Source organism: Schistocerca cancellata, chromosome 9 (assembly GCF_023864275.1).
Source record: "Schistocerca cancellata isolate TAMUIC-IGC-003103 chromosome 9, iqSchCanc2.1, whole genome shotgun sequence".
NCBI lineage: Eukaryota > Metazoa > Arthropoda > Insecta > Orthoptera > Acrididae > Schistocerca > Schistocerca cancellata.
In genome coordinates this window covers 191,001,611-191,014,533 of record NC_064634.1, presented here as the reverse complement: position 1 = coordinate 191,014,533, position 12,923 = coordinate 191,001,611, and the positions used below count along the sequence as shown (strand labels likewise).

General features: G+C 39.7%; 1 protein-coding gene across 6 annotated transcripts in view; it reads right to left on the bottom strand.

Moving 5' to 3' along the window:
* LOC126101159 (calcium uptake protein 1 homolog, mitochondrial) overlaps positions 1 to 12,923 on the bottom strand; it is a 207,999-nt gene that overhangs the window by 179,247 nt on the left and 15,829 nt on the right. For all 6 annotated transcript variants that reach the window (XM_049911852.1, XM_049911854.1, XM_049911851.1 and 3 more), the window contains exons 2-3: positions 10,501 to 10,728; positions 6,800 to 6,977 (exon numbers count right to left, since the gene is read on the bottom strand). In XM_049911852.1, the coding sequence (XP_049767809.1) occupies positions 6,800 to 6,977; positions 10,501 to 10,727 (405 nt within the window). In that variant the 5' untranslated portion in view covers position 10,728. The remainder of the gene's footprint in view (positions 1 to 6,799; positions 6,978 to 10,500; positions 10,729 to 12,923) is intronic.

Sequence of the window (12,923 nt, the reverse complement as noted above, 5' to 3'; positions counted from 1 at the left end):
TGGAAATTTTTGTGTGATTAATTCTCTATAATTCTTAGCACTTTCACTCTCCTTCAGTTTCCAATCCTGTGTCCCCTTCACTTTCTTCTATTTTCTATTTTTCACATACTGATTCATTTTCCATTTTCCCACCAGTAACCTGTGGTCTCCATTTGCACTTACACTTGGAATTACCTTCACGTTTGTTACTTTCTCTCCCCATTACATATCTACTAGAATATAATCAATTACACACTTGGTTCTCCCATCCCAACTGTATCTGGTGATAACATGACTTCCCCTCTTATAAACCAGCTGTTTGCTATTTTCATTCCGTTCCTCTGGCACAAATTCAGCTGTCTTTCCCCTTCTTCATTTCTGCCTCCATATCCGAAACATCTCAATACTTGCTCAAATCCCTTTTCATCTTTGCATTAAAATCTCCCACCACTATATTAGCACTCTATACATGGTTCTCTAACTCATTTTCAAAATCCATCTTCTCTTTTTCGCTACATCCCCCTTGAGGTGCATAAATCTGGATAACTTTTAGTGTTTCTTTTTGGAATCTCAGATTTCACATTATGATCATGTGTGTGTATATATATTTTCCCTTCCACTTCGTTTCACTTAATCCCAAAATATCTAACTTTCTCTTTTTTAGTACATCTGCAATTTTTTCCATTTTTCCATTGAGGGTTAATATATTAAGAGTGCCAATATTTAGATTATTTTTAGTCCATTTGGTTTCATCTTCTTGTACTTATGAATATCATCATGTCTCCCATCATTCGCACCAGTACTTGAAGCAGCAGTGGGGTCAAATCCTGAGTGGTTCATTCCGAGGCTCGTCCGTGTTTTGAAAGCAATATATGAAGACTTTCCTACTGGCTTGCTAGGCCTAATGCAAGAAAAGATTTTCTGTTAGTGTTGTCTCCCTTAGCCTTTGGAGTTTCTCCTCCACCACAACGCAGTGGTTCCCATCTCATTTAATCCCCAGAAAGGAGGGTTGCCTCATCTACCAGCTTCACCGTTCTGAAGTCTTTCTCCTCCGCTGCTGCTGCCATTAACTTCTTCACCCATAAGCCGGGGCATGGGTTCCATGTTATTCCCTATGGGATTGTCTGCGTAATAACGAGTTTGCCCTTCGCTGATGCCGAGCTCTGCCGTTTTGGCATCACATCTCTTTTCACAGGGGTACCACTAGAAGATAACACGGTATTACCAGAGAATCCTTTGATGATGACACAGTGAAGGTCTTTCGACACATGCTCACCACCAACTACTTCCAAAGTGGTAGAAAGATCTATGTACAGACATAGTCTCCATGGAATCCCCTTTGGCACCAGGCATTGATAACCTATACAGGGTGTACATAAAGTCCGGGAACACTTTCAATTACTTATTGCACAAGAACCAAACAGAACCAAAGAGAAACCCTGAAAGTTTTTTTTAATGAGTACCTCCACAGCATAGTTTATAATTTGCTGATAGTCAGCACTAGTTGCAAAGACGACAAGTTCAGATGCAGAGTGAGATTTCTGTGTGTTGGAGTTCGACAAAAAACAAGTGTGCTACATCTCTTCAATGGATGTTTAGAACCAAGTACAGTAAGAAGCCATTTACAGTAAGAAGTCATTTACTACTGGCACAACAAATTTGATACGACGAGTTACTTGTGCCCGGCAAAGATAAGCGGACGTCCCAGTATCAGTGAAGTAAATGTGGAGCGCATACGAGAAACATTCATAAGGAGTCCAAAGAAACTGGTGCGTCGTGCATCCCGTTAACTAAAAATGGCAGTGTAGAAAATCCTGCAACAGAAGCTGTCTATTAAATGATTCAAATTGGAGCTAGTGCAGAAGTGCAATGACAACGACAAAGACAAGAGTTTTGAGTTTTGTTCGCAGTTGCAACAATTGAATGAGAATGTGGATGGCTTTGTTGATCGCTAAATTTTTAGGGTCGAAGCCACTTTTCACACTAATGGGAAAGTGAACAGGTGTAATTGTTGAATCTTGGGTGCAAAGCATCCACACAAATGCACTGAATTTGAGTGTGAATCCTCCAAGGTAAATGTTTTTTGTGCCTTGTCACATCAAAAACCGTACAGGTTATTCTTCTTCACCGAGAGCACTGTCACTGGATATTTCTATTTGGAAATGTTGCAGCAATGGCTGATGCCTCAAATGCAATCTGACTCTCCGTTCATCTTTCAGCAGGATGGGTCTCCACCCCATTTTCATCGTGAAGTTCGTGGGTACCTGAACACAGAGCTGCTGCCTCCATGGCTCAGCCGTGCTACAGAAGTGGACAGCTGTTTTATAAAATGGGCTCCCCGATCATCAGATCTCACTCCATGTGAATTTTTTTCTCTGGGGACACATTAAAGGTCTGGTGTATGTACCGCCTCTACCACATGATGTAGCAGAGCTGCAGGAGAGAACACGGGAAGTGACTGCTACAATTGACGATGTCGTGCTGGGAGGGGTATGGCAAGAATTTGATTACCGTATTGATGTCTGCTGAGTCACTCATGGTTCGCATATCGAATGTTTGTAAAAAAAAAAAAAAAAACTTAAGAGTTTCTCTTCAAAATGTAATATGTATGACATCTGTACAATGTTTAGTTTCTGTGCAATAAATAATTGAAAGTGTTCCCAAACTTTATGTGCACCCCATATATGGCACACACTGAGCGAACCGTTCTAGGAACTGTGCACCTGAAACCAAAGGCGTTCTACGCATATCTGAACACCACATTCATGGTTTACCTCCATGGTGAAGAAAACCTACAGGAAATCCTGTGCACATAAATAGCATACACAATAACGTCAGGTTCACCATGGAAGTGGAAGAAAAAGGATGCGTACTGTTCCTGTACTTTTTGATAAAAAAAGAACACAGATGATGCCCTGCAATATTATGTCGACAGTAAGAAAACACACACACACAAATACCCCTAAATGCCAATAGCTGCCACCACCCAGCACAATGCAAATTTGTGCTCACCACCGTTACACAGATCACAAGCCATATGCGACAAGGAAAGGCTGCCTACTGATTTACAGCATCTGTGTGAAACCTTCCACAACAACTGCTACTCAGAGGCAGAAATAAGACAAGCACTCCAGCCAACCAAGAAAAAAAAAACAATCCAGAAGAAGCAACCAAGTGCCAGCCACTCTGTCTATATGAAGGGCCAGCTACAGCCAAGGCTGTCATGGGAATGGGGAAGCACGACACAAAAACCATTTACCCTCAATGGCTAAAACCAAGAATACGCCTGGGTCAGTCATGGACCAACCAGTGCTATGGGCATCTGGTTTCTACAGCATCAGTTGTGAGTGTGTCATGCAATACTTCACCCAGATGCAGTGATCCATCTCGCAGTAGTGTTCTGAACACATGAGGAATGTTCGCCTTGGCCAAACAGACAATCTGTAAAGACAGGGACATTTGTTTTTGAACAGAAAAAGATGCTGTTGTTCGCCAGAGGTTCAGATACTTGGTCACCAAAGAGGCAGTGGAAATAAGAGTACATGATGATCTTATCAATCGGGATAGCCATTTCCAAGTGAGCTCCACACTCCACATGGGACGCGTAGCTGCCAATCTTGAGAAGGAGGCGTCAATAAACACGTAGCAAATAATTGGTGGAGGGGATGTTCAGCACCCCTTCCCTCCCTGCCAGAAAATTTTTAAAAGTAGAAGCTTGACTTAGGCCCTAAATGTTAGACTTCAAACATTTTCTGACCCTAAATAAAGAGAATATATTTAATTGAACATATATTCATTTTTATTTTCATATTAAAACTAATCCAAATTATCATTTTCAATAACTAAAACTACTTCATGCTCAATGTCACTCACACACATTTACCACTGACTGCTGCCTCCTACATACATTCATTTCTGCCTCATAGAAAATGTCGTAATTCTATTTTCTGTTGTCAATTCCCTTCTGTATGGTGGCAGCTCAGGTAATTTGATGACTACAAATTTTTACAAAGTCAGATATCACATCCTGTACTCATTATTGTTGCCGCTACGAAAAATGGGAGACTTAGTTTTTTTTATCTATGTCACTGTCACTGGTGCAAACTAATGCAGCAATTTCTTGTAGGGATTCATGCTTCTGTTTAGTATTTTGGTAACTATGACTCCGAACATTCCAGAGGCACTCTCATGCCTCAGAGTGATAAATTCATAAATTTTGCTTCTTGTCCGCTCACATTTCGCAAAGAGACATGCATAAAGACAACATTCATAATATGCAAAAACAAACACTAGTGCTGGCATTTAGTAGTAGCAGATCAGGAACAATGTTCCTTTGATCTGTATAATCACAGTCATGGAACACTGGTTTTGCATTGTCAAGATTTTGACAACACGCTGCAAACATTGGTAGTCCAGTACTAGCTGCAAACAATGTTGCAGAACATGTTTTACACTCATTATAAACATGTATTGAAAGCCATGGTGATGAAATCACCCATAGACAGGTATACTGCATATTCAAGAAGGGAATCATTACAAATCTGTAAAACATTTTAGTACCATACCATCAGCAAAATGTAAACAGTGCCTTTTTCAATTTTTTTAACTTCAATTGTAAAACACCTATATCTGTAATTTTATTAGCTTTCTGTGGATCCATAATTAAAGTGATAAATCCATAAGAGTTACCGACAATCTGTAACGGATGGCGCCAAGGGGACGTGAAATACACAAAAATACCGTATTTACTCGAATCTAAGCTGCACCTGAAAAATGAGACTCGAAAAAAAAAAAAAAAAAGAGTCCCGAATCTAAGCCGCACCGGAAATTTGAGACTCGAAGTTCAAGGGGGGAGTAAAGTTTTAGGCCGCACCTCCAAATCGAAACAAAGTTGGCCCATTGTAATATGAGACACAATTTAGGTCGAATGAATGACGATACAGATACAGTAGTTTGGTTCGAGTCGTAAGCTTAGCAGTTAAGCTTTACCAGGTAGCCATTGCTATGCGTCAGGCGCTCCGTCCGTATTTATACGGGTACCCTTCCTTTTTCACGTGCTTCGTCTGGTTTGAATCGATTGCTTATTTTGCTTTGATCTGATAAGTGCTGTTTTCTTTGTTATAGGTGTTTGCGTCACTCTAAGCTGAAAATGCATTACTGTACTGTGTCACGCATTGTTTGTCGCATTCTGATAGTGCGTGTTTACGGACTGTCGCCGCTCGCGGCATGGCTTGCTTTCGTGCGCGCTACTGCCGCTTACAATTAAAAAAAAAAAAAAAAAAGAGAGAATAATCGTCTCATTAGCGAAACAATGGCAAGAGACTGCTATTTGTTGTTACACTGCTGCTTTCTTTGATAATGATCAACAAGAACCAAATAATAGACTGCGTATATAGAACATGTTCTGAACGAGAGTTAGGCGAAAATGTTTCTCCGTTTGAAAATCTTTGCGGCCGCTTCTTTAGTACATCAAATTCTGCACAGAAATTAGAGTCATCTTAGAATTCAAAATCTGGTCAGTTGCCGTGCTTCATTTCTGACTGTATCACTATTAGGCATAAGAATAATACGAATATAAACATGACACGATACGTATATTCTTCCGCGTTTGCTGTTGTCTCACTCTAGTTTCGTAGTTTATTAGGCACGCAGGATTTAAATGAGATAGCAGCAAATACGAAAGAATACATGACAAAATGTTGATATTCGTATTATTCTTATGGTGAAGAGAATACTGCATGTGATTCACATTTCATCGGGTTCTTATTAGCAACCATCTCTTCTCACAGGTAGGAAAAAATTCAGAAAGTAGAGTTGGCCATATTGACAAACATCCCAAACAGTCTTGCATGTCGGATTTTCGTAGTACATTGAAATTCTGCTACATTCGAAGATGAACAATACTGAATTTGTATTTACTTCGCTGGATAATGTATGAAAATGCAGTGGTCGAAACTCGGGGCGGAGAAAAAAAAGCTCGTCTTCCACCTTTTTTTTTTTTTTTTTAATTTATTTACTGACGCGGAGGTTTTGGTGCCAGTATTTATCTTTGCGCCTACAAAGCATGCATGTGTAGCGCTACATACATTCAACGGCAGAAGTTAGTTGTGGCGGCACCTACCAACATTTTTCAGAACTTCCACTTGCTTTGCACTCGATTCTAAGCCGCAGGCGGCTTTTTGGATTACAAAAACCGGAAAAAAAGTGCGGCTTAGATTCGAGTAAATACGGTACACCAGGAAAGCTCTGACATAAAAGAGGAGGCAGTGGGCAGGACTTACAGACAGACAGAACAAGCACTTGACACCCAGACCCTCCTCCACCCCACTGGGCAGGGGGGGGGGGGGGGGGCAAACAATGGACTTTCAGCAGGAGTCTGCTGCCCTGAGGATATAACTGAACAAATTTGATATGAAGCTGATATTTTATCTGAAGATGATAATTCAAAAACTCATTGAAACATTGCAACAGCATGATACCATGACTCAGCTGGTAAGATGAGAATGTTTCTTCAATGGAATTCACTGAGAAAGCCTTCATTCCCACACTGCATAAATATTATCCATACTCTCCCATCAGCAAAATGATGACGTGTGTAAAAATGCATCTTACAAGCTGGCAAGTAGAGCAAACATTCAAAGACCCCAGGGTAATTGTTCATAAAAGTAGTAAAATCTGTGAACTATTAATCAGTTAGCAGCCATCTAAAATGTACATCTTTTCTAAAAACTAACTATTCTGTCAAAATGCACAGTAAAAAGATAAGTGCTCATGTTCTGCTAGCATACAAGAGGAATACAAAAATGAATTACTTTTTTACCTTGCGATCTCTAAATCCAACTTTGGCCTTCTTCTTTTTCTTTTTAGCCTCATCATCATCCTCCTCTTCACTTTCTTCAGTTTCACTATCCTGCTTCTCCGAAAGGGCATTGTTGGACTTTTTGTCTTCACTAAGAATGGATTCTGCTTTAACTTCAGGAAATACCATTTTTTTTAGTCTGTAAAGTACAATGAAACAGAGCTGAATCAGTTAAAACACATTTCAGGAAAAAACTCAATACATTTATATTTCTAAACCATTCTTCCAATGTGCCAGTCAATTTCAGTGGCCCTGACAAATCAAAATGCATGTTATAACTACTGAAATAACTTTGACTCAGAAATATTGTTTATATTATTTTGCAGCCATATCTGAATGAATGACATGCATACACAATTTAAATCTGAAATGTGTTTTACCCTACAGCTAAAAAATTTTAGAAAATAGGTCAGCAGCAATTTAAAAAATTAATGTGAAGTATGGAAAATCATTCTTTCCAGTATTTCAGAAAATTTCTTCCAATACAGGGGTCTGCATCAAAGAAGTTGATATCATGTCCAATATAAAAAGTCAAAACATAAACAATCAAGATAGTGAAGTATAGGACAAATATGAGGACTGAGATAGGGACATAGTTAAGGTTTATGAATAAAATACCTCAGACCGACTCAATAGCTGTTTTTTTTCCTAGAATTAGCTATTGTTTTATAAAAGCCAAATTACACAAACACTGTCTCATAGGCGTTACGTAATTGATGTCATTATGAAACTCAGCTTGTGTGGAAGTCACAAAACAGTGGACTGAACTAGGGAGAATAAGAGTTACAGAGGGAGCTAGTGTAAAGGAATGAAGGAACTGGCTATATTATCTCAAGTTTGTCAAAACTGGTGGAAAGCTTTCAGTGAATATTAAACTTCATTGTAGTGGCAGAAAAAGGTACACCACACTCGTTAGTTGCCAGCCTGGCCTCATATGAATAAGCAGCAATTTACAAAATTTTCATACTGCAAAACATTAACATTACTTTCACAACACACAAACTGCAACACACACTGAGAGAAATGAAATGTTGTACACACAAAGACCTCTACGTATCCCAAACTCGGAGCAGCTAAAAAAATGCCAACCACAAATACAAATATACTGAATCAGCAACGGCTACCCACATAAAGAATGCTGGCCACTCATTCCATGATATAGTGAATGATTTTTATACATTACATAAAATGGACAAGGGACACCAAACTGACTTACATGAAGAATTAGATATTTTCATTCACCGCATAGTACCCAGCAACAGATTACTAAATGACAAGCTAGAAAGTAACAAAATTAATTTCTTTAAAAAACATCTCAATAGCTGATTGATTATTTTATTGGGAGAAAAATATCTTTACCTAGTAATCACACACATTTCACTGATGGGAAAAAGATCGCAACACCAAGGAGGAGTTGTGCAACATAAATGTAAGTTGGTAGGCATTTCTACTTCTGAATAATGATGTCTATTAAAATTTCAAGCCTGCCGAGTAAGAATGGCACTTGATGTGTCACTATGAGGCTGCAAATCAAGTTTGCTTTATATACACACTGTAACAGCCATGAGAGTTATGTTTGAGATTGGACATGGTGAGTTGATGTTAGTCAACAATGTCTTTCAGGCAAGACACCATTATCAAAACCTTACTGAGGTTGAACAAGCTCATATAATAAGAGCTATGAGAAGCTGCATGTTATGTCTATGATACTGCACAAAGACTTGACAGCAATGTAACAACCGTACTTCATTGCTGGCGGCGATGGTAATGAAAATGTACAATCACAAGAAGACTGGGTTCTGGTTGCAACAAGACTGGGTTCCAGATGGTCATCTGGCACTACTGAAAGGAAAGACCATGGTGTTTGGTGTATGGCTCTCTGGCTCTCACGCATCATTCTGGATCTGCAGTAGCAATCTGAGCAGCAGTTGGTACCACAGTGAAACAATGAACTGTCACAAATTGGTTACTTCAAGGACAGCTCCGAGCCAGATGCCTTGTAGCATGCATTCCACCCAAACTGCCGCCATTTGTGACTTCAGTAGTGTCAAGCAAGAACCCACTGGAGTGTTGTGTTTTCTGATGAAAGATGGTTCTGCTTTGGTGCTAGTGATGGCTGTATGTTGGTTAGAAGCTGGTCAATTGAGGGCTTGCTGGACACACTTGACCTACACCAGTAGTTATGGTCTTGGATAAGATCAATCTGGTGATACAGCTAGCTATGCTGCCATTCATTAACACCATTCCAGGGGTGTTTTCCAACAGGATAATGCTTCTCCCACACACCACTGTTGTAACCCAACACGGTTTAGTGTGTCAACGCATTGCCTTGGTCTGCTCAATTACCACATCTGGCTCCAACTAAGCACATATAGAACATCATCGAACGACAACTCCAACGTCATCCATAAACAGCATTAACCGTCCCTGTATTGACTGACCAACTGCAACAAGCACGGAACTCCATCCCACAAACTAACATCTGAGACCTACACAACGCAATGCTTGCATGTTTGCATGCAACATTCTGGTGGTTACATTAGTAATTAATGTACCAGTGACCTGGGATGTGGAAATAGGGATCCAAACAGGAACGGGAATAGAGATCAGGAGATGGTGTCAGCAGATTCACTGAGAAGTTGATTGAGAGAGAGATGAGAGAGAAGTGGGGTGAAGGTTGGTGTGGGTTGTGGGACAATACTTGGGGATAGGGATATGGAGAGAGGGAAAGGAAAGGAGAATAGGCGAGTAAGCAGAGAGGAGAGGGGAAATGGAAGTGAAGAGGTTACATGAGTGAAAATGGGTAGGGGGGGGGGGGGGGGGAGATAGGTGTGAGGAAATGCTGACAGGAAAGAGAATGTGGTGAGGAAAAGGATACAGGGACAACACAGAGGGGGGAGGGGAGTGGGCGACAGAGGAGAAATGGAAAGAGAAGAGAAGTGAGGGGATGAATATTGAGAGGTGGAAGGACTAAGGGTGGGGGAAGGGCTGCAAGAGGTGAGGTGGTCAGAAGTGAGGGAGTAGGAAAACATTACAATGGCAGTAAGGCTGCTGCTGCTGAAGAATAGTAATCATTGGCTGCAGTAGTAGTAACAGTAGTAGTAGTAGTAGTAGTAGTAGTAGAAGATTATGTTGTAGTAGTACTAACTGACAGTATAAATTGTAAAAACTGGCACTATAGGAATACTCTTCTGGTAGTAGAGAATTTGGAGTTGTCATTTCTGATGACATATATTTCTGAACTATATGAGTCAAGTGCAGGAAAAAGGGACAAAAACCTCTGTGTATTATTTTTGTATTTTGTGCAAGATTTAAGTGCCTCTGGAATGTCAACTTGTATTCCCACTGATGCACTGGCCTTGAAAAACGATTTTTAGAGTGAAACTTATCCAACAAAATCAAGTTGTTTTAACAGAAAATGGCAGTGCTGAATAAAGCTACTGAACCTTTCTCACCAATATTTCCATTCCACAATCAAAGCACTGATGGCTCAAAATGTGAGACTTATTTTTTCCCATTCTCTACGCTCTTTTTAATGGTTTTGGATGATTATGTGTGGTAAAACATCACTATAAACACTAACAAAGGAATCAATTGATCAGTCACTTAAGCACTGGTATCTTATGAAAAGTTTTAAGTTACAAAAGTCATATGGCACTTACTTTTTGTAGTCAACCAGTGTCAAAAAGAAACTGACTCCAATGAATGTAGCAAATATCTTTGTGGCCAGGGGTTCTGGAGTTGGGCGGTGTCCAAAATCTTTGTAACCTCTCTTTTGTTTTTCATGGCCTTCTACTTGTGAGATGCACAATGATCGTGGACCTAGGTCTTCAGAGGACTGCAACAGGCGATGACTGTAGGTGCGAGCAACACGCACTGCTCGCCACATCCTAGATTACATACAAACATGGAATTAGGGCAACAGAAAATATGTATGGAGTTCAACATCTTTTGACTTTGAGAGTGATTATTATTATTATTCTTTCTTTCTTTTCTCAGACGTTATATCTGGTCAAAAATGACGCGGACCTTGATCAAGCGTGACTTCCTTTTAACTGTACGGTATATGTTATATTGCATTTAGGAACTTTTGGGTGATTGAACATGTAACAATAATTACGGATTTCTGTAGTTGATGCCACATGTCCTTGACTTCCTTAGCCAGTTGGATGTATTTTATTATTGTATTATTATTATTATTATTATTATTATTATTATTATTATTATTAAGGCTACAGATTCCAATGTGCCAGTATTCTGCTGTGATGCTACTTCAGATAATCATCAACAAGTTAAAAGTAACTTATGTATAAAAGACTGTTGTCTAGAAATATACATCACCCTCACAATTGTTAGCTATAATAGTACTGGTAGCTGAAAAGACAGAACATATTGTGCTATTCTGCCATCACACATCTGGAATGCAGTTATTGAAACTGATGTTCTTGTGGTCTTCAGTGCAAAGACTGGTTTCCTGAATCTGCCCAAGCCCCTTCACCTCTGAGTAACTACTACATCCTTCTGAATCTGCTTAATGTATTCATCTCTTGGTCTGCCTCTACAATTTTTACCCACCATGCTTTCCTCTAGTACTAAATTGGTGATTCCTTGATGCCTCAGTATGTGTCCTACCAACCACTCCCTTCTTCTGGTCAGGTTGTGCAACAAATTTCTCTTCTCCCCAATTATATTCAGTACCTCATCATTAGCTACATGATCTACCCATCTAATCTTCAGTATTCTTCTGTATCACCACATTTCAAAAGCTTCTATTCCCTTCTTGCCTAAACTGTTCATCGTCCATGTTTCACTTCCATACATGGTTACACTCCGTATCAAATACGTTCAGAAAGGCCTCTGTGATATTTAAATCTAAACTCGATGTTAACAAATTTCTCTTCTTCAGAAATGCTTTTCTTGCCATTGTCAGTCTACATTTTATATCTTCCCTACTTCGACCACCATCATTTAGTTTGCTTCACAAATAGCAAAACTCATCTTCTACTTTAAGTGTAATTCCCTAGCATCACCTGTTGTAATTTGACTACATTCCATTATCCTCATTTTGCTTTGATTGATGTTCATTTCATATCCTCCTTTCAAGACATTGTCCATGCCAACTGCTCTTTCAAGTCCTTTGCTGTATGACAGAATTACAATGTCCTCAGCAAACTTCTGAGTTTTGATTGCTTCTCCCTGGACTTTAGTTCCTCCTCAAATTTTTTCTTTTGTTTCCTTTACTGCCTGCTCAGTATAAACATTGAATAACACCGGGAATAGGCTTCAACCCTGTCTCACTCCCTTCTCCACCACTGCTTCTCTTTCATGACCCTCAACTCATACAACTGCCATCTGGTTTCTGTATGAATTTTAAATAGCCTTTCAATCCCTGTATTTTACCCCTGCCACATTTAGAATTTGAAAGAGAGTATTCCAGTCAACTTTGTCAAAAGCTTTCTCTAAGTCTACACATGCTATAAATGTAGGTTTGCCTTTCCTTAACCTATCCCCTATGACAAGTCGCAGGGTCAGTTTCGTCACACCTGTACCAATATTTCTCTGGAATCCAAATTGATCTTCCACAGGGTTGGCTTCTATCAGTTTTTCCATTATTCTGTAAAGGGTCCATGCTAGTATTTTGCAACTGTAACTAATTAAACTGATAGTTCGGTAAGTTTCACACCTGTCAGCACATGCTTTCTTTGCAATTGGAATTATTATATTCTTCTTGAAGTCTGAGGGAATTTCGCCTGTCTCATACATCTTTCTCACCAGATGGTAGGGTTTTGTCAGGACTGGCTCTCCCAAGGCTGTCAGTAATTCCAATGGAATGTTGTCTACTCCCGGGGCCTTGTTTCGACTTAGGTCTTTCAGTGCTCTGTCAAACCCTTCACCCAGTATCCTATCTCCCATTTCATCTTCATCTACCTCCTCTTCCATTTCCATAATATTGTCCTCAAGAACATCGCCCCTGTATAGACCCTCTATATACTCCTTCCACCTTTCTGCTTTCCCTTCTTTGCTTAGAACTGGGTTTCCATCTGAGCTCTTGATATTCATGCAAGTGGTTGTCTTTTCTCCAAAG